Source organism: Colias croceus, chromosome 8 (assembly GCF_905220415.1).
Source record: "Colias croceus chromosome 8, ilColCroc2.1".
NCBI classification, from domain to species: domain Eukaryota; kingdom Metazoa; phylum Arthropoda; class Insecta; order Lepidoptera; family Pieridae; genus Colias; species Colias croceus.
In genome coordinates this window covers 9,174,801-9,201,732 of record NC_059544.1, presented here as the reverse complement: position 1 = coordinate 9,201,732, position 26,932 = coordinate 9,174,801, and the positions used below count along the sequence as shown (strand labels likewise).

General features: G+C 35.1%; 2 protein-coding genes and 1 long non-coding RNA gene across 4 annotated transcripts in view; 2 read left to right on the top strand and 1 right to left on the bottom strand.

Annotated features, from left to right (window-relative positions):
• Positions 1 to 16,045, top strand: part of LOC123693950 (1-phosphatidylinositol 4,5-bisphosphate phosphodiesterase classes I and II) — a 94,976-nt gene extending 78,931 nt beyond the window's left edge. Inside the window, exons 12-22 of one of the 2 annotated variants that reach the window (XM_045639216.1) lie at positions 2 to 139; positions 1,485 to 1,718; positions 2,821 to 2,997; positions 4,638 to 4,814; positions 5,705 to 5,789; positions 6,152 to 6,344; positions 6,655 to 6,705; positions 7,248 to 7,407; positions 7,832 to 7,966; positions 8,229 to 8,348; positions 10,084 to 16,045. In XM_045639216.1, the coding sequence (XP_045495172.1) occupies positions 2 to 139; positions 1,485 to 1,718; positions 2,821 to 2,997; positions 4,638 to 4,814; positions 5,705 to 5,789; positions 6,152 to 6,344; positions 6,655 to 6,705; positions 7,248 to 7,407; positions 7,832 to 7,966; positions 8,229 to 8,348; positions 10,084 to 10,131 (1,518 nt within the window). In that variant the 3' untranslated portion in view covers positions 10,132 to 16,045. The remainder of the gene's footprint in view (position 1; positions 140 to 1,484; positions 1,719 to 2,820; positions 2,998 to 4,637; positions 4,815 to 5,704; positions 5,790 to 6,151; positions 6,345 to 6,654; positions 6,706 to 7,247; positions 7,408 to 7,831; positions 7,967 to 8,228; positions 8,349 to 10,083) is intronic. The other variant, XM_045639217.1, reaches the window with a different exon arrangement.
• Positions 16,046 to 16,732: 687 nt separating this feature from the next.
• Positions 16,733 to 25,539, top strand: LOC123693613 (malate dehydrogenase-like). The gene is made up of 7 exons (XM_045638795.1): positions 16,733 to 16,899; positions 17,299 to 17,502; positions 21,880 to 22,074; positions 22,343 to 22,540; positions 24,146 to 24,278; positions 24,861 to 25,035; positions 25,379 to 25,539. Exons 1-7 carry the CDS (start codon positions 16,750 to 16,752, stop codon positions 25,518 to 25,520), a joined length of 1,197 nt encoding a protein of 398 aa, XP_045494751.1. The 5' UTR covers positions 16,733 to 16,749; the 3' UTR covers positions 25,521 to 25,539.
• On the bottom strand, positions 18,056 to 19,865 carry LOC123693614. The gene is made up of 2 exons (XR_006751707.1): positions 19,071 to 19,865; positions 18,056 to 18,514 (listed from the first exon to the last, which is right to left on the bottom strand). It is a non-coding gene; the product is annotated as an uncharacterized LOC123693614 (long non-coding RNA).
• Positions 25,540 to 26,932: the final 1,393 nt, after the last annotated feature.

The following is a 26,932-nucleotide window of genomic DNA, read 5'->3' as shown; positions in this document are numbered from 1 at the left end:
GGTGTTCTGGAACGCAGGCTGTCAGCTAGTAGCTCTCAACTATCAAACCTTAGACCTCGCGATGCAACTCAACTCTGGCACCTTCGAATATAACAGGAGATGCGGATATCTATTGAAACCGGAATTTATGAGGCGGAAAGTAAGTGTCTAAAGCCCGGCATTCACTACACGCACCGCGAGCCGAGCCCCGAGCCGTACCAATCCGTGGACAAATCCGTCATCGCCCACACACTACACGAGCGCCGAGTTGCAGTCCAGTCGACTGTGAACTTTGGTGAGCCTTGCACGTATCTATCCTACCACGAAAAAAAGCTTTCTGGCTCTAGTAGTCGGTGCAATATTTTTAACGCAGAAAAAAAAAGCGCGTGTGGGCAAAGGAATAGTTGAAACAACGAAGAAAAAAGAACGAACGAACTAGAACTGCACATTTGTTTAACTTTTTTCATTTAAAATAATATATTTATAATAATAATGACCTATACGAGTAATTTTTATATTTGATTTTACTAATAAACCATTCTTAACATAATAAACCTTTTCTGATTTAAAGAACTGAACCTTTTTTCTTTTTAAATACTTACTAGAGACGTTACTCTAAAAATCGAAATCTGTTATCTAGAATCCACCATAAATAAATAAATGCGTTGTGATTTATGAATTCTTTTAATCCATACTAATATTATAAATGCGAAAGTAACTCTGTCTGTCTGTCTGTTACTCAATCACGCCTTAACTACTGAAACAATTTGCATGGAATTTGGTATAGAGATATTTTGATACCCGAGAAAGGACATAGGCTACTTTTTATCCCGGGAAATAAGATAGGTTTTATCCCGGCAATCCAACGGGAACGGGAACTATGCGGGTTTTTCTTTGACTGCGCGGGCGAAGCTGCGGGTGGAAAGCTAGTTATATATAAAATTAATTATGTATATGGCGAATGACTGACAAGTTCACCGACAAATCCGCGCGCGCACACACACGTACGGATTTGTCCGGCGCGGCTCGGGTGCGGCGCGGCGCTCGCGTCTCCAGACGGCGAGCCCGCGCCGAGCCGCGAGCCGCGCACAACTACACATACACACGCAGATTGGTCCGCGGACTTGTAGCCAGCTACAAATCCAGCGGATGGGTGCGCCTGTGAATGGTACCCATTATGTATAACGTCAAAAAATTTGCAAACTGTACACATATTCTGTACACGTTTTTTTTAGAATTAGAATTTAGAACCGGTATAATCAAAAGGATGAATGCTTAAACTTTTTTAACCCTTTTTATGGTATTTGTTACACGATATTATACCTCTACAAGGTGGTAAATGTTTTTAGATTATGATAAGGAAAAAATAGTATACTGTTGTAATTACACCACATCTATGACACTTATCACTAATAAGCAGTAGATTCCACCGCTCGCGGTGTGGAATCTACTGCTTATTGTTACAACATATATTCGATTAAATAAACCTTTGTTCTTTCATATAGGATAGACGACTCGACCCGTTCGCAGAGAGCACAGTAGATGGCATAATTGCTGGCTCCTTATCAGTTAGCGTAGTGTCCGGACAGCTGCTAACGGACAAGCGCTGCGGGACATACGTGGAAGTGGACATGTTCGGTTTACCGGCGGACACTGTGCGCAAGAAGTTCCGGACTAGAGTGGTGCCGGCCAACGGCATCAATCCGGTTTATGGGGACGAGCCGTTTGTGTTTAAGAAGGTGCGGTATTGGATAGGGTTGACGGACTTTTCTATTTGACAGATTGTATAATTTTATGTAAAAAAAAACCTTGTTTTATTTATAATTATGATTCATGTAAAGTGTTAATGTTCTCTACAGTTATATAGACTAGAAACCGGTATATAAAAAAAATATGGATCATTGGAACCACCAGGTGACCTATCTAGAACCATATAAGAGCATAAAATAATAAGATTCAGCACTATGCCGTCACTTGTAAGCTGTCCAACTGAGTGCAGATGAGAATTCGAAAGTACAGGTAGACTCGGTAAATTTTGGTCATATATTTTTGTACGGAATTCTTAACCACCGATAGATCCATTAAAAATAATAAGAAAACGCACAGTGTCGTACAAAAATGGTGGTCCACCAAGTCGGAATTTTTTATTTATTTTTCCGAGAATTTCAGGGGTAAATTTGGTGATTTGATTATGTACGGCATCTGTGTCATACTATTTCAATACTGCTTTTAATCCATTATTCCGCAACGCCGTACAAAAATCATGGGGACAAGGGGAAAAATTGAGAGTTGCAATTCCCTCTCTTTCTCCACTCCAGGGGGTGATTTGACGTAGTCTAATATAATCCAAAACTGAAAGCCAAAAAAAAAAAAAAGAAATTACGATCCCATAGACGTTGAAATGTCTATGGGATCATAATTTGCCTTTTTTTGCCGACTAATAATTTAAAGCCGTCGAAACGTATGGTGTTCAAAAAGAGTGTCAAAACTTATCTGCTTATTCCTAGTTTACGCCGTTAGTACACCTACGCATTCGCGTGCGGCAGCGAATCTCTGCGAAACTACTGCGTAGCGAAATATCTGTGGAACGTTAGTACACAGCAATGTTTTCGCAACTTTTTGAATGCGTCTGTGTAATGGCCATTTCGCAACTATTTCATCTATCTATGTGCTAGAGTGAGACATATCATATGCGAAATCCTGCCACACTACTGACATATTTTTCGTTGTTTCGCTGCCGCACGCGAATGCGTCGGTGTACTAAAGGCGTTAATTGTGTCTGCGGACAATCGCGTCATGTGAGAGTTGGCCAGTGCCACTAAGAGTGAGGCGGTACTGCAGGTGGTGCTGCCGGAGCTGGCCATGCTGCGCATCTCGGCGCACGAGGAGGGCGGGCGGCTGCTGGGCCACCGCGTGCTGCCCGTGCCCGGCCTGCGCCCCGGCCACCGCCACGTGCAGCTGCGCTCCGAGCTGGGCCAGCCGCTCGCCGCCGCGCTGCTGCTGCACGTGCAAGTCCAGGTGAACGTGCGCCCCACTTACGTAAGGCCCGTCTCTACATACCGCACTAACGCCACCGCCACGTGCAGCTGCGACCGACTGCTCTACATAGAGTAGATACTGTCGGTCCCAGAACGCAAGGTCCAACTTCATACTCTACTGCAAGTGTGGTCTATAAAATTTAGCACCAAGCTCGCTCCGGCTGAATGAGATGAGCTCTACATAGAGTTCACACCAGATATCAAAAATAATTTATGTCGGTCCGAGAAAGCGTATTCCAACTATAGAGTATGTACTGTGGTCTCTACTATAAATTTTGCATAAAGGTAATGTTAAGATTCTATATTCCGTTAGAAATTTTCACCTGTTGGCAAACTCGATAAAGACGACATGTTTCTGCGCAGGAGATGTGACGATATCGAACTTCTTCAAATAGGTAAGATTACTCTGATCGAAACGAGAAGATTGCAGTTTTCTTATAAAATTTGTAAGTTACACACTGCAGGAACTTATATACGTAAAAAGTATATTCACATCACATATTTCGTTTATTAGTATATTCACATCATTACATATTCTTTTTCTCATAAAACTTATTTATTTATTTATCATATATGAAACAAGTATATAAGGTTATTATATCATTGATATTTTTCTACACTTACGCACTTTTTTTTACGCACTACATCATTTCAGCACTGTCTCTTTCACCATACATTTTATTTGCACATTTTATACAATTTTCTTATATTTATTTAACAAACTATATGTAGCTGACGCTTTTGTCACTAACGTATAAATGTATTGTGATTAACACTCAAATTGCTCTAAAATAGCTATGTCAATTTCTTATTTTTCTTTTCTTTAAATATTTTCTCAACATTTTCTCTTTTATAAAGTATTTATTTAAATTTATATTTTCATTTCTCCCATCAATATTTAATTATTCACTTTCAAAAATTTTCTTTGAATATTTTTCTTTTCTTTTATCGTCAATTACTACTTCACTGGTTATCCCGAATGCCTTTCAATCTTACCTGTCAAATTTGTTAACAGAAATGTAGAATAGAATAACTGAGCGCTATGCGTTTTATAATAGTAGAGTTAGAAAGAGAAGGCTGACAAAATATTTTTAATAAACATGATTTAGCTGATGTAAATCATGTCAATATTTGACTCTTTGCTAAAAATTAGTCCGACTGCATATTTCTACAAAATTTTAGCCATAACATATTATAAATCGTCATAAAACGAACGACAAGACGAGACATTCGTCTATTCACCTTTACAAGACGGACAATACCATGACAAAACTTACGAAAGCTTTCTACAGATAATAGTAGCATTGAATCATAAAGACGTGTGGCACTCGGGGATTGCCGCGGTAAAGCTATTGCATGCTATGCCTTCAAGCCACACCTCCGCCCGTCGGAGTGCGGAGCGTGAGGTTTTTTCGTTACGGAATTTCTCGATTCGGTCCCCGCGCTCAAGGCCCGCGATAGAAGCTATGCAATAGCTAAAAAATCAGTCTGATATACAGTACTAGAAATCTCCGTATTATAATTCAATCAAACTGGTGAATAGTGATAAATAGACACCCCTCAAAAAAGGCAAACGGGATAACCAGCCCCGTTCCCCCCACTAAACCCTCCCCCCCACAGGACTACGTGCCGGACCGTCTCTCGGAGCTGGCAGAAGCGCTGGCCAACCCGATAAAGTACCAGAGCGACATGGAGAAGCGCGCCCACCAGCTGGCCGTGCTCACCGACGACACGGAGGAGCCCGCCCCGGACCCGGCCGTGCCCGTGCCCAGGAGGAACGTCACTAGTGGGCCGCAGGTCAGTGATAACTGTATAGATGACATATCTAATCTAATATATATTATAAAGGCGAAAGTTTGTAAGGATGTATGGATGTATGGATGTTTGTTACTCTTTCACGTAAAAACTACTGAACCGATTACAATGAAATTTAGCACACATATAGATGGTAACTTGGATTAACACATAGGATAGTTTTTATCCCGGAAATCCCACGGGAACTATGCGGGTTTTCCTTTGCAAACGCGGGCGAAGCCGCGGGCGGAAATCTAGTACATACATACACACGCACGTAGATACACACACACGCACACATACACACACGCACACATACACACACGCACACATACACACACGTTCATATACACACACGTTCATATACACACACGTATATATACATACGCGTATGCGTATATGCGCGTACGCGTAAGCCCGCGTGCAATTTCTAAATACCTTTCTACTGCTGTCTCTTTTTTTGAGTATCAATTCATCGTAAATAGATAGTTATCTATTCACGACATCGTATTTATAAATAGTTTACGCTGTTTGACAAAAATATATCACACCATAAAATCGCGGAGTAGTGACGTAAAAAAAAGATAGTCAAACAAACATACTTTCGCATTTATTATATCAGTAAAAACGATACAAGCCTAAAATATTATTTCCATTATATCCTACTAGTTCCATTTTGATAATGTGTCAACGTAAAAATAAACTCAATCTCAATCACCAAAATCAATTCTAACGCACATACAACAATATAATTTACAAGCCTTACTAAAAATTGTTAATTTTATAGAAACATTTATTTAATTATATAAAAATTTAATTTAAATTTTATTAAAATTAATAAAAATTAAATTTTATTAATTTTATTTAAGAATATCAAACAATTATTCCTATAGCCCCGACCAGAAAGTGCTCCAGAAGCATCGACTGTGCCGATCACGGAACCGCCGGCTAATAATAATGAGGTTACACCCGCCAAAGGTGCGTATACTTCGAATTTTAATACGAATTTGTCCCTAAAAAGGTATAGTAGAAAGTAGTAGTATCTTAAATTTATTGTAAAGTTCCTTTCGGTTATTGGACATTATAGTGTAGTATATTTCTTAGAATTTTATTACGCATCCGCGTTAAAATGTAGTAGCCCTTCTGGCTAACATTGAGAATCACCACAAAAAAAATAGAATTTTATTTTCATTTGATAGTTTTGTAAATCTATCCACGATTTAATCAAATACATACCTTATTGACCATTAACTTTTAAACTTACTCCACTAATTCTAAAACTACTGCGAAATAAGGAAACTAGACTCTATCGTCTTCTAATAAAGCGCATTTTCGTTCAGAAGAAGAGAGCACGGTGAACGGCAACAGCAGAGAGCTCACAGTAGAAGAGCATCTCAACGCGCTCCTTGAGAGTAAAGTGGTTAAGGAGAAACGGGCAGAGTTGGCGAGGAAATTGGACGCCTTGAGACGGAAACAGACGAGAGGCAAGCCGGGACCCAAGTTCTTTGCGAAACGGATATCTATCAGGAATATGTAAGTAGAGAAAAGCTGAATTTTATATGGAATGTGTGAAAATGTCTTTAGATTTTTCTTCTTGCTCAATATGAGGAGGTAGTGGTCGGTTTCACAACTTATCTCTGTCATTTAAATGTTATTCTATTATCAGCAAGTAATGAAAACGGCTACTTTTAAATGTAAAATATAGTTTTGGTAGAATAGTTGTGATCCTATTTTGTAAAACCTTATCTATTTCAAAGCTTAAATTTATCAGAGATATCATTATTGTTTTTTATGTTTCGATATCCTTTCTTTATTTTTTGACAAGTTCTCCACATTTGTTAAGGTGGACGTCGCTATACCGCATAACGCTTCTATTGCAACAAACATCAGGCAGGTATGATCTCATAGAAATGGATATATTGGGTGTTCTATTTTATCGTGTGCGTTCCTTGTTTGTGCATTTTAAAGTTTTGCAGTTTGGGATACAGTTTTTTTTTTTACATTACAAGATGTAGAAAGTCGAGGACTTAGAATATTATTTGTAGGAGTGTCCAGATAAGGCTCGTTTCTATGTAAAATATTTAGTTCTTTTATTACATATTCGATGCTATAATGGGCAAATAAGTATTTTGCCTTTTGTTACTTTAACTACTGGATAGTTTTAATCTTTTTTATCGATAGAAAAATAAAATTGACAAGTCTGTATAAAAAGAAGATTGCTTTGGGATTGTGTCACCGTCCGGGAATCTCTTATCGATATTATAGAATCATTTAAGTCGTGAATCAGGATTCGATGTTGTATGCTGCGTACGTGCAAAGCATGCGCAATAGTTGAACATTGGTTGTAATTATTTTCTGAAGCTTAAAGTCAAAGCTGAGACGTACACTGGTCTTTACTACTGTTTTTTGACCAAATATACTCCTTTTTTCTTAAAGGAGCGAGCCCTGTGTGGGTTCCGAAGAGGCGAACTGCGCAAGCGCAGGCGCAGGGGAGATGGTAGAGCGCGAGCTGCGGCTGCGCTACCACCACGCGATATTCGCCGCGCTGGAGAAGACGCTCCGCAGCCAACACCACCAGCAGATGAAGGAGCTCACTGTGAGTGGTTATGTAGAGTCTCTCGTTCAGCAGAAGAGATGGTAGAGATCCTAGATTATAAATTTTCAAGAAACATGTCAGATTTACACGTTTAAGGTATTTCTGAGAAGAGTGGAAAAATGAATAACTGATAGTAAGGCTGGTTGCAGAGCTTGACCGACCGTCAGTGCGTACCGTCGGTCCTGACGATACGCATCAACAATGTGTAGGTATGACTATGACACTAATGCGCATGACAATACGCGTGCGTATGGTCGGTCTAGCTATGAACGGTTTTATGAATTTCCATACATATGACAAGCGCGACTGACGTACGCACTGATGGTCGGTCAAGCTCTGCAACCAGCCTTACAGTACAAATATGATAAATAAAAATATTATGAATATGAAAAATACTAATACTTATGTTTTAATTTCATTATAGGCAAGTTTAGAGATGAAGAAAAAAGACGTGTTCAACCGTCTCGAGATCTCACGGAAAGAGGAAGTCAAAGCGTTTGCGAAGACCAATCGAGATAAAGATGAGATACTGAGGCAGAAACGGAAAATTAATGAAGAGGTATTGAAAAAGTTACATGTTTGATTTATTTTGAGTTAAATCTGAAATGTTATTTTGTAAATTGTGCGAAATAATACATTTTGCACTATTTGAAAAAATATTGCAAAATACGAGTCGCTAAACATACACAAACTACGGTTATCATAACAAGAAGGCAACGAAAACTTTGTTTTCTTTTGTCCTTTTCATATTTTATTTTTCCTCACAATTCATACATAATATTATTAGGATACATATTATTAAAGTCGACTTTACATTCCAGTCGGTGGGTCGCGGTGTGACGGAGTGCTCGCTGCTGGAGAAGGAACACAAAGCGCTGTGCGAGCAGCTCGTGCGCTCACACGAGCGGCTGCGGCTGGCGCTGCAGCGGCGCAGGGATCAGGTACATACATACAGACACGCAGGGATCAGGTACATACATACAGACACGCAGGGATCAGGTACATACATACAGACACGCAGGGATCAGGTACATACATACAGACACGCAGGGATCAGGTACATACATACAGACACGCAGGGATCAGGTACATACATACAGACACGCAGGGATCAGGTACATACATACAGACACGCAGGGATCAGGTACATACATACAGACACGCAGGGATCAGGTACATACATACAGACACGCAGGGATCAGGTACATATATACAGACACGCAGGGATTAGGTACATACATACAGACACGCAGGGATCAGGTACATACATACAGACACGCAGGGATCAGGTACATACATACAGACACGCAGGGATCAGGTACATACATACAGACACGCAGGGATCAGGTACATACATACAGACACGCAGGGATCAGGTACATACATACAGACACGCAGGGATCAGGTACATACATACAGACACGCAGGGATCAGGTACATACATACAGACACGCAGGGATCAGGTACATACATACAGACACGCAGGGATCAGGTACATACATACAGACACGCAGGGATCAGGTACATACATACAGACACGCAGGGATCAGGTACATACATACAGACACGCAGGGATCAGGTACATACATACAGACACGCAGGGATCAGGTACATACATACAGACACGCAGGGATCAGGTACATACATACAGACACGCAGGGATCAGGTACATACATACAGACACGCAGGGATCAGGTACATACATACAGACACGCAGGGATCAGGTACATACATACAGACACGCAGGGATCAGGTACATACATACAGACACGCAGGGATCAGGTACATACATACAGACACGCAGGGATCAGGTACATACATACAGACACGCAGGGATCAGGTACATACATACAGACACGCAGGTATCAGGTACATACATACAGACACGCAGGGATCAGGTACATACATACAGACACGCAGGGATCAGGTACATACATACAGACACGCAGGGATCAGGTACATACATACAGACACGCAGGTATCAGGTACATACATACAGACACGCAGGGATCAGGTACATACATACAGACACGCAGGGATCAGGTACATACATACAGACACGCAGGGATCAGGTACATACATACATACACGCAGGGATCAGGTACATACATACAGACACGCAGGTATCAGGTACATACATACAGACACGCAGGGATAAGGTACATACATACAGACACGCAGGGATAAGGTACATACATACAGACACGCAGGGATCAGGTACATACATACAGACACGCAGGGATCAGGTACATACATACAGACACGTATACTCATCATACACGCACACACGCACATACACACGCACGCATGGATACATATAAACACTCATATTATAAATTGTAAGCACACATATGGAAAACATATTTTTACGCACGAGACAAATGATATTTGTAAACGAACATCAGCTTTTTTCGAAAATGTAAATGGCATTAAAATTTTAGAAAAAATGCACGTACACGATGTAGACTTATACCCAAACCTAAATTCATAAATGATAATGGTTGACATGAAATATCAATTTTATGTTGCGCAAACAGCCACAGACAATAAAAAAAAAAGAATAAATTACAACAATAAATACACAATTTAACGCGCTAATGTTACGCATGAGTGTGTACACACTATCCAAAACCTTGTTTACAGTACTGCTGATAAAAACAAATCTTAATTTTCCAGGAGCTTCTAGAAGTGGCGCGGCTGTGCGGCGGAGCACCGGAAGGTTAAAGCTCCGCGGAACACTTCCTGTTTCTCTTCGGAGCCCCGCTCCCGGGCCCCAGGGGCCCCAAACGGGCAAAACGCCCGGGGCCCCGGTATAGAAGCGCCTTGCTTCATGGGGCTCCCTATTAGCGAACGCCTCGGGGCCCCGAGTAACCTATGTAAGCTAGTCAGCTTAATTTCGCGGGGCCCCGGTGACTGCGAGTGTTGTTTTGTTTAGGAATCTGTGATATTAACTCCTAAGTAGCGTTGCGTCTATCACTACCGACGTTTATGAGCGTGTTTATCGTGTTTTGTTTACAGTGTAGTGTGTGGGGATTGGTTGAGCAATATTATGTGTTTAAAAGTATGTTTGGATGATTGACGGTATATGGGAAAATATGTTTCATTTCATATAGTCGGCACAAAATAAATGTAGTTTGAAATCGAATAGAAATCGTAATTACGTATGCAGTGAGAACATATTTTCCGATATACACCTACTGATTTGCTGTTACCTTACTACCTAGAGACCTATTGATTAAAAAATACATAAAATACATACTACTTCTTTTAAAACATTTAAATACACGAATTTCCCAACCAGTGTACTGTTCACAAAGCATTCGTCTCGTCTTACTAATCCCGTACTAATTTACGTTTTATCGATAGACTTAGATACATTAGCCGAGTCTAACGTATACGTAACATGTAGGTCTGAGCACAAGTAATGAAGCACCTGTATATCAATCAATGTATACATGGTTGGGCTATTGACAGAATGTTGAAGTACCCCCAAATTCTTATATAATATCTTAAAGCTCCTCTGGTTTCTTAAAAGTTTATTTTGTCGGTAAAGGTTGTGTCAATACTTACATACGATAGTTTTAAGTCTGGATAGCAAACGTTAAAGAACGCTTAACTTATTTATAAAATATTTACCTGATGTAGTCGATCGTAAAGATGCTCGAAACGCAGGTTCGGATTCGGCAATATAATCATTTTTTTTTTATTCTTCAAAAATTTTCAACTTTTAGTCAATGAAATCGTTGCGACGATTTCATTGACTTTTTTGTGATCTTTCTTAAGTTTACGGTTTTCTACTCATCAGTTTATAATAATATATTAGAGTAGATGTATTCAAATTTTCTTCTATTTACTATTTCTGGCATAAATTGTATATCAATGCCATATCCCATGTTTTAGAGTTTTTAATTAATACACAAGTATCCAACATTTGGAAATTTTGATATCTGTCAATGTCAAATTTAATACAAAAAGGTTTTATTGTTATGCTTATAAAAATCTTAAAATTCCAATGATTAATGCGTTAAAATAACGGTAAATATCGATAATTTTAATAATTAATTTGGTCTGTACTAGTCAGTATTTCTGCTTAAAAAGTATCTACATTTGATTTAGTATCTTGCCGTTTCTGATTTATATTTTGCTTTGCTTCTTTCTGTGTTGCCCTACTAAGAATTAACTTGCCTATCCGAATATTATTTTATACTTAATTATTAACTGCGCTGTTATATCACAAATATAATTTAAGTCGTACATTTTAAAAGCACAAAAAGATAAGTTTTTTTCGTATATTTTTGTAATACTATTTACGATAAAAGTCACTAAACGCATCAAAATACCTATACATTTTGTTTGTAACACTAAAAAGAGACGTTATATTTTTCACAGTATATTAATTTATGATTATTTATATTGAGAAGTTTTAAAATTATACGCTTTTATAACTGTCCTACAAGTTTTTATTTTATAAGTGTGTTATACATTTCTTGTGAGGATTTTTTCACGTTTAAATTATCGCGTAAGTCCAGGAAAGCTCAATTTTATTTTAAAAATGAAGAATACCCACGATTTATATTAGTTTAAAATAAAATATTTTTATTAAAAATGGAGAACTAACTTTTCTTTGAAGTTGAAACTGTTTGAAGTTGAAACTGGTTTTATACTAATAACTAACACAATTTAATAAATTAAGATGTATAATTATAATTAAAAACAATATATAAAAGCGAATAAAATTACTTCACAAAAATTTATCGTAGTCTAGATGCTGCAAGTTTTTCACCTGTCCAGTTTAGTGTTTACACAGATAAATATATGTCTAAAAGTCATTCGAAAAATATTCAAAATAAGGTCCTAAGTAAGGTTCACTTATAGGACCTTGTTTTGTATATTTTTCATACATAAATAACAATTCGTAACAAATTTTTCTTCGATGAAATTCCTCCGAAATAATAAACGGTATCTAGACTTCAATAAATTCATTTTACGTATTTAATTGAGTGATGTTTTGTGAACTAAAAATTAAATTGACTAACGAGTCAGTAACGATAGGTTGTAGATTAACATTCCAAGATTTGGTTAGTGTCTGTAAATCTAGTCTGAGCTAAGATCTAGATCTGATTATAAAGATAATAGAAAATAAATAAATAAAAAGATTATGGTTCATAGGTATGATGTATTCTAAAAGGTCCTAATTTCCAATTTGTTTCGCTATTCTGTGCCGTATGTCCTTTGTAATAGAGTTAACTTTTCCTTGACCTAACAACAGTATTACAAGATTCATTAATTCGAATTATGTAAATTCTCTAACAAGTAGCCGAATATTTTCTGTATTATGTATATTTTAGTCTATGAATGTTTGGAAAATTTTACTTAAAATATTTCGAAAAAATAAGTTCTACTTAATTTACTTAAATCATCAGCTAGGGAGTCTTGCCAAAGACCTTAAAAATATTAACTTATTCAAAATTACCTTAAATAAAAAAAATATTTATTAGTCATTCGATATCTTTAATTGGCAAGGTATACTTACATATATATTATTTTCTTCATTTTATACGTATTTATTCCTTCAAAAGAAGACTAAGTCTTTCTAAATATATTGTGTTATATAATATCCTTCTTTTATAGACATTTGAATTACTAAATCCTCCATATATACATTTCCTACTAATTAACTTCAACAGTTATAACAACTATTATCATATTATATTTTCATATATTTTCTATCAGTGACTTCTATCTATACCATACATGTAAATAACGACACAAACTTCGCGTCTAACATGTTGTTCGAACTGATTACTATGAACTAATTTTCCTAATGTATTTTCTGAGACGTTCTTTAATAATTCAAGATTAAAAACAGGGAATCTTACTGTCTCCTATGGATATCCTGTAGAGTAAGTAGATGTGCGAAGTAGCCTTGTGTCAGCGTTTGGCCGCCTTTTTTATAATATGTAGACACGTAGTTAAGTTGGTACGTAATAATGACGTAGGATGTATATATGTCACGGAAAGGTTTAAATTTTTTAAGGTTTTGTTTGGTAAAAATGCGTTATTTTTGCGTATTTTATGGCGTTATTATAATTGACAATGTGGAAATTGTAGTGATATATACTCGGTTTAGCTCAGGCGAAGTGTTTTTCTCAGTAAAAAAGATTAAAAACACACCCATAAAATATGTCCTAGTCCTTTTTTTTCAATTAGCAGTCATAAGTAATTTTCGGCGGCCAAATTAGTATGTTTTTACTTTTTAATATTTACTTGTCACAGTAACATTATCAATATTAAGTGTATCCCGTATACACAATGTAATCTTGCCTTGAAATGATATTTGTCCCTAGGTAAGGTTTATTCGTAGGTCGGTTTGCCCTTCGTAGATAGGTCGTGGCCTAAATCATACTGTTTAAACATTGTTAAGAGTAAGGTCCTTTAAAGTGTCTTTGAAAACTTTTAGATTTAACCTGGAATGTTAAAGTAATATAACAGAAGTAAGTCTTGAATTATCCGCATTTTTCATACTAATCTATTAATATTTGTTTCTAAAATTCATTGTCTGTGATGAAGATATACTTAATCGATTTCGTATAGATCGAACTAAATACCTATTTACTTAACCGTTTATTTGCATGTTAGCTTTAAAGACGTTTTTAGCTGTTCTTTGAGAGTATTTTAGCCTGTTATTAAAGCCTCGAAGTCATTTCGAGGGCTATTTTCCGATTCCATTATTCGATTGCCTTTTATTGTATATATTAATCTATTGGACTAAAATGTATGAGTCTTATGAATCCTCATTAGCCTTAACGCGTGAGTCGTACACGTTATAATAAATAAACTATAGGTTTTAGTGATTGGTAGATATTTCACATCTCGATAACATTTATGCATTTACTTTGTTATAAAATGCAAATGAAGGTAGTGTTGTGGTTCGCGATGGAACGGTATCGAAGTCCCATTGACATTAATAATCGTAGGAATTTAAATTGTTGCTCGGCTTGTAAGTATCGTTATGGGTTGTGAATATGACATAATGCTGTGTTACGTTTGAGTTATACCGTGAAATGAGCCGTCTAGCGTTTAGGTATTAAGTTATGTGAAATTTGGCACATCTGTTTAATGTCTATACTGTGTATATTGAGTTGTTTATTTTATCTCTTAGTACGCTATAATAAGAAACCTATATAATACTCGTACAATATTATGCGGAATAAAATTTTGGTTGTAAAAGGCACAAATTATTTAAACAGAGTTATGAAATTTCCCTTTCGTTTATAAAATATTTCAGATAGTTGTAAAATGGATTGTTTTGAAAGTTGATTGTAGTTTGATTTTTTGTTGGATAATACTTAGAAATAATGCTGATATAAAGACAAAAATATGTTCTCCTATAAAACATACATTATAAAACCTTGTTTTTTTGGAGAGAGAGAAAGGGATGCAGCATAAGTTTCATATAGCTTTATCCCTTTCTCTCATTTTAGCATTTTATCCAGATATGCTTTTTAATATTTAAAAGTGCTGTCACGATTAATTTAATTATAATTTATTTTGATTTGTATTTTATTGCTATTAAGAAATTGAATTCAAGAGTTTATTTTAAGCTTATATTATATTATTTATTTTTTAGTTTGTAAAAAATTTTTTCGTTTTCAAATTTTTATGATTTATATAATTTAGGACTAGTGAAGTTATATTATTAACACGATGATATCATTATGTGTATTCTGTTATTTAAAAAAAATGAAAACAGTGTGTTTAATTTTAACGCATATCTAATTAATACGTATTTGCACACGTAATGAAAAAGTTTTTATATGTTATACATAATAATAAATACACTATTTTGAGATGTAATATAATGGGTTATTTTTTTTTTGTGTGTTTGTATAATATTATAATCAGTCACAAATTTAGAATATTCGAACATTGTTTGAAGCAACTAATTTCTTGACGATAGTAGACAAGAGTGAATTTTGAATAATAGTGCCATCCTTGTCTAATAATATTGAGTAATGAAATGCGTGGTATGTGCGATAGAGATAGATATATATCTGAATTTAGCTACTGTGATGATGTCCTCACTCTTGTTTAATGTGCCATGTGAATCGTCGAGTTTTTAGTATTGACCATTGATTTACCAACCCATGGACGAAGTATTTTATAGAAAAGATACTGTTAATATATAACTTGAATATTTTGAATGGCCATTGTAATTTTAACAAATGAAATTGACGCTTTTTAACTGTTTCTATATGTCATTGTATGTCATGTAATTGGCAAGTGCCATAGATAAAAAATTGAAACGTACGTTAAATGTTACATACAGAAACTATTCATGTTATTTATATTTCTCTTAATTTCTTTTAAATTTCTCCTATGAAGGTTAAATTTTTAACAATTTTTCCTATTACCACATCCATTCTTGGTAAATCAATGATAATTAATAGGTACCTAGTGTTTCGAATATCAGTACTTACGTGGAGTCTAGGCGGCTGTCGTTCACTGGAGTTCTAGTCATGTGTGTGTACACTGTATACATGAGTCGTAAGCCTGTGTGTGGGTAGACAATATGTTAATCATTATGGATCTTACTATGTAATAGGTGAAACTTATCTATTAAAATTGATGTCTGTTCTGTGTGTGTTTTATTTCTTACTAGTTTACCGCCCGCGGCTTCGCCCGCTTTGTCTAAAACCTAATAAATTATATACTAAATCCTTCCTCTTGAATAACTCTATCTATTAAAAAAACCGCATCAAAATCCGTTGCGTAGTTTTTAAGATTTAAGCATACAAAGGGACATAGGGATAGAGAAAGCGACTTTGTTTTGTACTATGTAGTGATTAGTAGTAGAAAACAATGTTAATTTTTTTCCTAAAATCTACATAAAATAAGGTCTATTTTAAGCAAATAATATGATATAAACTGGCTTCTGCGGCAAATTGTTGAGCTGCCAAGACACTCGCATCTCTTAGGAAATTGAAAGAAACAGTTCACGACCTCTATTCAGACTTGCTGAATTTTCACAGAGAATTGAATTGAAATCGGCCAATTCATTTCGGTGAGGTTTCCTTACAAACACTGCTCTGACACGAGAAATTTAAAATAACATAGATCTTATCAAAAAATTCTTGATGCAATTTCAATTTTTTTATTCTATTTTTGCTGAACATCATAATATTATATCTTTGACGTGAATAGTCAAAATTTTCAGAAGTCAAAGCAGTCACAATGTTTCACACACAAAAATAAAACAGAAACATGAAATAAAATAATATCAAACCACATAAAATAACCAATTTATTACCTATCTACTTAATATTCCTTTCATCATACAAAATGTTTCGTGCACTGAAAATATTGAAACCCCATAATCTGTTGACCATCCACAAAGCTAATTGGCAAAATTTTGTAATGTCTGATGTTTTAGCCAATTTGGAGAAGGAATGCGAGAGATACTGTGCAAAACCAAGGTTTCCTCCGAGAAAGGTACATATTTAAGTTTCTTCTAAATATCTACTTTTATATAAATAGGTGCATATCGCACCCATACGATGATGGACAAATAAAACGCTACAATTTTCTTAATTTGAACTTTATTAAAAGTAAAATGATATCGATAGTAACATGAAAGTAAGGTTTATTATGTACTTATAAGTTCCTACATGTCCTGTAAAACTAAGGTAAAAAAAAGACTTAAAAGAATTGTAAAGGACACGAAAATATCGGTCAGCATAGAATACTGATCATATTTTGGTAAATTTGATGGTAAAAAATGATTTGGTTAATTCCAGTAATTTTCTCTACAAGATACAACACCCACAAATGAAATGACTCTTCTATCACATTCTCGAAATCTTCAACATATATATGTAATTTTGGATAAAGGTAGCAGTGATTGGAGCGGGCAGTGACGTCGGTCGAATCGCGGCGCTTTTCCTAAAACAGCAGAAGGTTATCAACGTTCTGGCGCTGTACGACGACTGTCCTGAGCACATCGTGTGTGGAGTCGCCAATGATTTAGCACATATTGATACCAGTACTGAGGTGGAAGCGTATCAAGGGAAGATGTTCCTGAAAGATGCTTTACACGTTAGTTGATATACTCTCAATACATATCGAATATCTACATATAATCGCTTCAATAGGTCAAGCTAAATCATATATGGATAAAGGTTGAATATTTTTAACACAGAATAAAATATAAACATGGTGAAATGGTTCACGTTAATTGGACCAAAATATTGCTAACTTATGGTGTGCGTTACCCAGGCAAAATGTTTTGCTTTAGAGAGATGAGACTTAAACAAATAATTAGTGTATCATGAGGAGCAATTTGTTTACTAATAGCAAAATTTGTTTGAATTGTAGTTTTTAAGTTATTTAAGAAAAACAAATTTTGCTGGAGTAACGTTTGAAACGTTACCCAGGCAAAATCGTCTTTCAAAAATTAGTTTCAGCACGGAACCAAATACATGAATAGATAGCTTTTGTTGCGTAGTAAATGTTTATAAATAGCAAAATTTGTGTGTGGTATAGTTCTTTAGTTATTTAAGATTTTGCTGCGGTAACGTTTTGGGATTTCCCAGATCTCGAAAACGGCTCAACGCAGAAGTTTGAAAAAAATACCAATAAAAGACCTCAATTTGTTTAAATTTGTTTAATCATTAGTTTTTGATTTGGTTGACGTAAACCAATGTAATTAAATGGTTTCAAAAATCAGAAGAAGCGGGTTTACATGTAAACCAATACACTTATAACCAAATAAACAGCTGTAAAAAATACCCGTGGTTCGACGCTTGTTTACATCAGAAATATTAGATTTCATACTTTACACATTAAGAAGATAAAAACAAATTTGATTTATTTTAGACTGGTCGTACTTTAGCGATCAAATACGCAGTTCCCATAACATTAAGAAACATGGCATACTTTAAACAAATTAAAATGATTCCTGAAAATTCCTTCCTGTTAATTGCAGCTTTGAATTACGGCTCTAATGAAAGTTATCTCAAAAACAAGATTATGTCAGCAATTCTCTAATGAGCCGACCAAATTGAAAAGGTCACATAAAAGCGACCGCACCATACATAAGCGCAACCATCTGAAATGAACAGGATAATATAGATGTTTTGTTAGTACAGTTGAATACAAAAGTTTTCTGGTCAGGTTAGTTATAATAATAAAATGGTTAAGATTCATTATTTTTATTTAAAAAATCAGTCTCATACAAATTATATGTATTGCTTTGCCTTAGCATCAACATTTTTGAGTTTTGTTACGTGTTACTTAGAGTGAATATTTTAACATTACATGTGACTGCCACAGGTGGATAACCCGTGAACCAATCATTGTCAAAGCGTCGTAACCTTCTTTTAACTTAATGTTGAAATATCCACTCTAAGTAACACGACATAAAGCTCATATTTCAATACCACAGTGTGACTTGAGTTGGAATTGAGTCGGCGTTGTGTGTGTAATGTGTTAATAGAAAAGGGTAAAAGGTCTAATTGGAATATAACGTTTCCTATGGTCTAACTTGAATATTTTAATTTATTTTAATTTTGAAAATAAATCGTTTATTTTTTAATGATTTTTAATTATTTTTACTTCATACTGAAACACAACTGTACTGTAAAATAAAAACATTTAATACTCACATCGTTCAAAGACGTCGTCGTACACACACACATAAACCACAAGCACTTCTCTCCAAAACACTTGGTTCACGACTGATTGTTTCATTGGTTCGGTCGGAGCTAGCGTACCCATAGATAGAGCGTACTCAACTACTCACAGCTAAAGAGTAAGTAAGACAAGGCATATAGCTGTTGCGTTGCATTGCACACAGCGATGCGCGCTGCTCTGACTAGCATCAAGAACGTTAAAACGTTTTTAGCGTGGCTTTGCGTTGTGGTATCAAAATAAAACATTTGGTTTAACAGAAACAACAAATTAAGTACTAAAAATATAGCTACATGTATATATGTTTGTATTGTTTTAAATCACACTATAAATTATACACTATGATATTACACTTTTATTAACTAGTAAAAATTGTGTAATATGGTACTGCACTTAAAAAATATTAAAAAATCGGCTTCACGAATAACGTTTTTCTGCTTAACTGTACAAAACATCGGTTACCAAGCTGCTAATTTGCGAAGATTACCCGTACGTACGGTGCAGTCGCTTTTACGTGACCTTTTCAATTTGGTCGGCTTATTAGAGAATTGCTGACATATTCTTGTTTTTGAGATAACTTTCATTAGAGCCGTAATTCAAGGCTGAAATTAACAGGAAAGAATTTTCATGAATCATTTTAATTTGTTTAAAGTATGCCATGTTTCTTAATGTTATGGGAACTGCGTATTCGATCGCTAAAGTACGACCAGTCTAAAATAAATCAAATTTGTTTTTATCTTCTTAACGTGTAAAGTATGAAATCTAAAATGTCTGCTGTAATCAAGCGTCGAACCACGGGTATTTTTTACAGCTGTTTATTTGGTTATAAGTGTATTGGTTTACATGTAAACCCGCTTCTTCTGATTTTTGAAACCATTTAATTACATTGGTTTACGTCAACCAAATCAAAAACTAATGATTAAACAAATTTAAACAAATTAAGGTCTTTTATTGGTATTTTTTTCAAACTTCTGCCTTGAGCCGTTTTCGAGATCTGGGAAATCCCAAAACGTTACCGCAGCAAAATCTTAAATAACTAAAGAACTATACCACACACAAATTTTGCTATTTATAAACATTTACTACTCAACAAAAGCTATCTATTCATGTATTTGGTTCCGTGCTGAAACTAATTTTTGAAAGACGATTTTGCCTGGGTAACGTTTCAAACGTTACTCCAGCAAAATTTGTTTTTCTTAAATAACTTAAAAACTACAATTCAAACAAATTTTGCTATTAGTAAACAAATTGCTCCTCATGATACACTAATTATTTGTTTAAGTCTCATCTCTCTAAAGCAAAACATTTTGCCTGGGTAACGCACACTAACTTATGATCATTCATCGTCACTGACACAGGTCACTGATCGTTGCCATTAATTTTAATGCAATGAAAACTCATATTACGTTAATCTACAGCCAAATCTTTATCATTAATATGTAACTTTAAAACACATGCGCATATTTTCAAGCAATTATTTTTGAGAATCACTAAATTATTACACAGCTCAACAAAAAAACAATTTTTTTTGTTGCCCTGGATATTTCTACAGATTTATATATTTCAAGTACCCAGTTTGCGAATGTAATCATTAAAATTATTTAATTGGCTCTAGTTTTTTTTTAATTTGGATTTTCATATATAAAAATTTCTTACGGCCCTTCAGAGTACGGGTTACTAACAAGTGTTTATTTTTAGGTGAATTACGTTTTCTGCACATTTATTCGCTCAGACATAACCCTATTCTATAAAACTGACTGTAGAATATCAGAATAATAAATGGTTTCTGTAAAAAAACATTTTTATGAACAACAATGTTCGGTTTGTATTGAGTTAAAGAAACCCAGTAGCACTTGGTCAGCAAAGTGGATAGGTATACGAAATTCCCTTGATGTTTTTATTAATAGAATTAGACAAAGCAAATTCATTAGGAATAATTAATAAATATGAAAATTTAGGCCTTTGAGGGAATCTAGAAGTATAAGAAGAATACCCGATGGCCCTACAGGACGGGCGTGTCGACAATTGATAAAAAATGAAAATTTAACAAAATTTAATAACTGATGCTGAATGTAAATTATGGAGAGATATAATATTAATTAATTTAAGATTAATTTAAAACAACAAATTATAAAGAAATGGCACAACAGTTGTTTAAAAAACTTCATTATTTTATGAGCAAATACGAGCATAAAGCTACACTTTGCTCGTAGATAGATAGATATGCTTTGCTTGTCTCCTGGATAGATATCCAGTAAATCTGCGGAATTTCTGTGAGAAACAGGAAGAACACATCGAAAAAGAAGTAAAAATTATGGAATAATGGTATCAGGGTATATGGGATCGTCACATGATGGCAGATTACTGATGGTCCATAAGACAACTATTGTGCCAAAATTAACTAAGAAGAGAAGCTTATAAAATCTATTTCCTTGTACTATTTCATAAGTTTTAATGATTTTTCTCTATTTTTATATCCATTTGAATTAATTAAATACTAAAACAAAACAATAAGTAAAACTTTGTAATAAATAAATGATGTAAAACAAATATACCTTCTATTTCATGCTGCGTTTTAGAGTCTAGTAAGAAAATTAGGATAAAAAAAAACTAGAGCCAATCTACCAAAACCATTAATAGTTCTATATATAATATGCATTAAATTATTCGAAACCACTTTCACATCCAGGGCAACAAAATCATTGTTGACCAGTGTTATAAATTATCATAGAGCCAATCTTCCTCTACATTTCCTACATCATAACCCATTACCACATCTCGAAGGACGCAGACGTAGTGCTAATCTGCGGGGGCTGCTATATCCAGCCGCCGTGCTGCAACACGCCGGATCGCGACCTGTTCTTCTACAACATGCAACATGTCCGCACCACGAGTCTGGCCTGTGCGCAGTTCTGTCCACAAGCCGTTATAGCTGTGCAGACCCCGCCCGTGGATTGTAACTACGCTCTGTGTGCTTATGTATGTGGTGCTTATGTTTTATGTTAAGCTTTAAACTAATCGTAGCTTACTAATCGTAAAACAATTAAAAATCAATATAGTAGTTTTTGAGTAAATTCGTTTCAAAATTGTTTTAGCACTGCCTGTTTATTGGCATTGTTATAAATAATAAGTGAATATTTTAAGCGCATAATTTTTTGTCAAGTCACTTGCTAAATTATTATATTATATTATACATTAGGAACAGAAGATTTACACCCGATCATCTTTTTTACACTTCTTCCACCAGACTCTCAAGGTAGCAGGCGTATACGACAAACGCAAAGTACTAGGTGTGAATGCAATCAACGCGATGCGAGCGAACCAGTTATTCTGTTCCATCACCGGTTCAGACCCTTCCAAAGGCACGACACCGGTGGTCTGCGGCACCGGCCGGTGTACACGAGTCCCTGTGTTCTCCGCTGCTAAAGCTGGGAACTTTCCGCAGGTACCTGAAGTGTTATTATAATCAACTAGCTTTCCAACCGCGGCTTCGCCCGCGCAGTCAAAGAAAAACCCGCATAGTTTCCGTTCCCGTGGGATTTCCGGGATAAAACCTATCCTATGCCCCGGGGTAAAAAGTAGCCTATGTCCTTTCTCGGGTATCTAAATATCTCTATACCAAATTTCATTCAAATTGGGCGTGATTGAGTAACAGACAGACAGACAGAGTTACTTTCGCATTTATAATGGATGTAGAGCCATTTTGTGACGTCAGTCGACGCGACATAGCGTTTATAGGTTTTGACGTAAGAGTTAAAGAATAGGATGGGGTAAGCGCCATATTGTAGCTGATAATTTAAAGCACGTAATTATCGCGGTTATCCAATGTGGTCTGTCTTTTGATGTAAGTACCTAAGATTAAGAGCTATTGGTTATTGATATGCAGAAAGGTTTTTCAAGTAAAACGTATTTTTAAAATGATATTCGACACAAGCACTTGCTATTACTAGAGTAGTAGTATTTAGAGTTATTATACTAAGGGTTCGCTGCTATACTCTATGCCATGGAGTAGTCTATGGCCTATGCCATCGTTAGAATCTAGTTAGTCCTTCACGAGTCTACATCTCGTTTCCAGAACTACGTTTTTACATAGGTACCTACTATTGGGAATTAAATTGTTATTTTTTTATACTACAACCAGAAAAGGATTAATTTTATAAATATTACTTTTAAGTTCCACGAGTTTTTATCAGATTTATATAGCCTTCGATCATAAGTAATTACTAATAATTAATGATCAAACATATTGTGAGCTCTTAGACTTTACATATTTTTATTTTGAAGTGCAATACTCTTTTTCTCATTAGCTAAATAATTTATAATATCGCGCGAGTTTTTAGTTTTAATTTAAAAACCCTTTTTTTTGTTTGGAGGATTATTAGTTGTTTGGAATGTTGAGCGGTCCGCTCAAAGTTATAACGTTATTACGAGTATTACTATAAGTACACATAAATGTATTAATTTAGCTAAGTATATTTTTATATTTAATGATTTAACATTTTTTAATTTTCTCTCTACTTCAAGGCCCGATCGTCGCTCGCGAATTAAGATAACTGTTTACTGTTGGCTCTTGTTTTTATTTTGTTATATTTTTGCTCAACGATGTTCTTGAACTAGCAAAATAGATTTGAAACTCTATAGTTTTAACGGCCAATGTCAATAAGTGGCTTCGCGATTGATCAATTTACATCGAATATACGATGGATCGTATTATTTAGGTTCGCTTCTGGGATTGTATTTCATTGTAAATCACGTGACAACTAGACGAAAAAAATGCATGTTGTTTATGTGAAACCGAATGTTTAGTTCCATGATGTAACATATTTTAAGTAGAAATAAGTATACATAAGGTCTTAATATATGAAAATTCAATTCGATTTACCCACGAGCATTTGATACCTAGTAGAATGGAATAAACGTAGAAAACAAGTTTCGATCAATGAATCTTGAAATGCATTATACTGCAATAAGATTGAATTGACCAACCTTTTGCTTGATGTTTTCCATACACTGAAATAAGTTTTATAATAATAATAATTTTATTTCGCAGACACAAGCGGATTGCCTTACTCGGCTGGTAAGAGAAGCAGACGAAATTATCTGTAAAGTGAAAAGCAACCGGGAACAGGGCCACCTCTCTATTGGATTCTCTTCAGCTAGATTTGTAACCAATATAATGCAAGGTTAGTTTATTTCATTAGTTTTTTTATGTGATGACTGCGAAATATTGGAAAAATAAATGAATTTAAACCAGATTCAACATTACGATTTTAATACGAATTTTCTTTTAAAAATGAATTCTTCGTCGCCAGTGGTCTTCAACTCAACAACCTGTGTAAAATATACCAAATCAAATTAATTCACAGAGATCGTGTAGCTAGTCTTGAAACATATTTAAGATATTTCCTTTCCAGAGGCGAAAACTAAAAAAAAAAAAAAACCGTAAAATTTTTGATTGCTACAAAAATAAATCAGAGTAGGCGAGTCCTGTCACGTGTGTAGAACACAATTAATTCTGTCTAATGTACAACGTAAATGATATTTCCCAGGGATAAACAACCGTGTGGGCAAACCCACGTTCATAGACAGAACAGTAGTAGAACAGGGGGACCCGTGAAAATGTTACAACATACCTATTATTATAATGCTAAAATATGCGCATAGTCGCGACCCACGTCACTGTGGGCAGGAGTAGTGTGCAATAGAATGCTGTGCCCATTCAACACAATAATTTCAGTCTTATGTACCATGTACTCATTTCCCAGGACTTTTCGAGAAACCCACGTTCATAGACAGCGCGCTAGTCGAACAGGGGGACCCGAACAAATGCTACAACATGCGGATATGCGCGACCCCCGTCACTGTGGGCAGGAGTGGTGTACAAGAGTATGCAGTGCCTACGCTCAATGAGTCTGAGAAGAGATTACTGGAAGATAGCAAGTTAGTTTATTTAGGATGTTTTTTTTATTCGAGTAGGTTTACTGGGTATGCCTAACGTTTCTATCTTGCGTTTCGAATTAAATAAAGTGAGCTTAGTAAAGGCATAGTATTTTCATCCATCGCAGTTATTTTAGTGAAATTTAATACTTACTTCATACCATAATTTAAGGCCTCGGTTATTTAGCAACTGTGTTTTTAGTATCGTAGCCTCTGTTTATATAGACAAAAATATTTAATCTTCTTAAAACATACATAACAATTTTTTGCCGTTGTTACTAAAAATAGATTATAACATACGTACTTATTTGATATGACTGTTTTTATTTACCGTATATGATTTCAGGTGTGACTTGGAAGACATGCTAAACCTCGGCAAATGCTACGCGCTCGGCGACGAATATTATCTTCACCCGCAAAAAGTGTGTCCGTGTATCAAGTGTATGCAATGCCCTGAATGCGAACCGAGGAAAAAAATTAAACAATGAATTATTTTTGGCGGGAATTTCTTAAGTTTTTCTTTGACAAAATAGATCTGTGGTAAATTATATTGAAATGTCTGGTTTTATATAATTGTGATACATTAAATTTATAATAAAAATAGCAAAATTATATTTGTTGTTTTATTTATAAACAGAACCCTATTCAATTATAACTACTTACTAATTAATATTTACTATTACAAATTTCCTTATTGAAACAATATTGATGGTTTCACAGCATACATTTTCCGATAATATTCGGAATATTTTTAATGTTTGCATAGCATATAATTCTCTATCCGTATTTTCTATCTTATTTTATAAGTACACGTTTTGAAAACAGCCTTCTGAAAATTTCCACTTTAGTAAAATTATTCACCACACCACTTAAGTATTCTAGTCACGTCAAATAAAATTCCTTCATGTCACAAGCATTTTATTTAACATTAGTTAAATTGCAATAGCGTTATCCGCATGGGTCCCTGGAGGTCAGTCAGGGTCGGCTAGATCATGAACTTGCGCGGCCTTGTCCGTGGAGGTCGTGCGCTCCCCAGACTGTCCTGTGACGTCATCGTGTGTGGCGCGAAACGAGAGCGATATTAGTATTCTTTTTTTATAGCGTTTGAGGAGGGAATATATTACAGACTATTAAGCTTACATTATGTTAAACTTTCAATTTGATATATCTGCGAAAGTTTTAGAAAGGTACATTTAAAGAAGCTTATTATGAGGCTTAGGTATTACTAAATAGTCCTTTGAAAAAAGATCGGTCAAATCATAAAATGTAAATAGGAAATTAATACCTCTATGTGATAGATGTACTAATTTGAATCTTGTATGTATAACAGCAGCATGTACGATCGTAGTATAAGAATAAAAACAATTTTCAAGTTGAACGAAATTTACAATATAACATATTCTTTAATTAACAATCGCAAAGTTGTAGAATTAAATCACTTTAAAGTAAATCGCCTATGGCTTGTTCTATTCAACGCCCCTACCACGTTCAATGTCAGGAACACAACATATAGGAACTGATGTGCACTTAACTAATATAATGTGACCTTGGCTGTTATATAACCTTTAGTATAAGGTAAACGTTTCCAGAAACCATTACTTTTAGAGTCCTTAGAAGTCCTCATAAAATAATTTATTTTTAAGTATTTAACGTGGCGTTTATCATCAGTAATCAAAACATCAAAATATTATTGAAGTGAAACTTCTTTATCGGGGTTGGACAAATATTTAGTGTAACATTTTTGCGTTACGCTGTAGGCGTGACATTTTTGCGTAACGCCGTAGGCGTGACATTTTTGCGTTACGCCGTAGGCGTGACATTTTTGCGACGCGCCAACTTTTTCTTATCCCTAAGTTTCACTTCTTACGTGTGTACTCTAGTACACGCACACTTTTTTTTA

Excerpts from the sequence above, each read along its gene's own strand:
- LOC123693613 (XM_045638795.1), top strand. The coding sequence starts at position 16,750 with ATGTTTCGTGCACTGAAAATATTGAAACCCCATAATCTGTTGACCATC. Across the intron at positions 17,503-21,879 it reads TCCTGAAAGATGCTTTACAC|GACGCAGACGTAGTGCTAAT; the intron begins GTTAGTTGATAT and ends CACATCTCGAAG. Across the intron at positions 22,075-22,342 it reads ACTACGCTCTGTGTGCTTAT|ACTCTCAAGGTAGCAGGCGT; the intron begins GTATGTGGTGCT and ends TTCTTCCACCAG.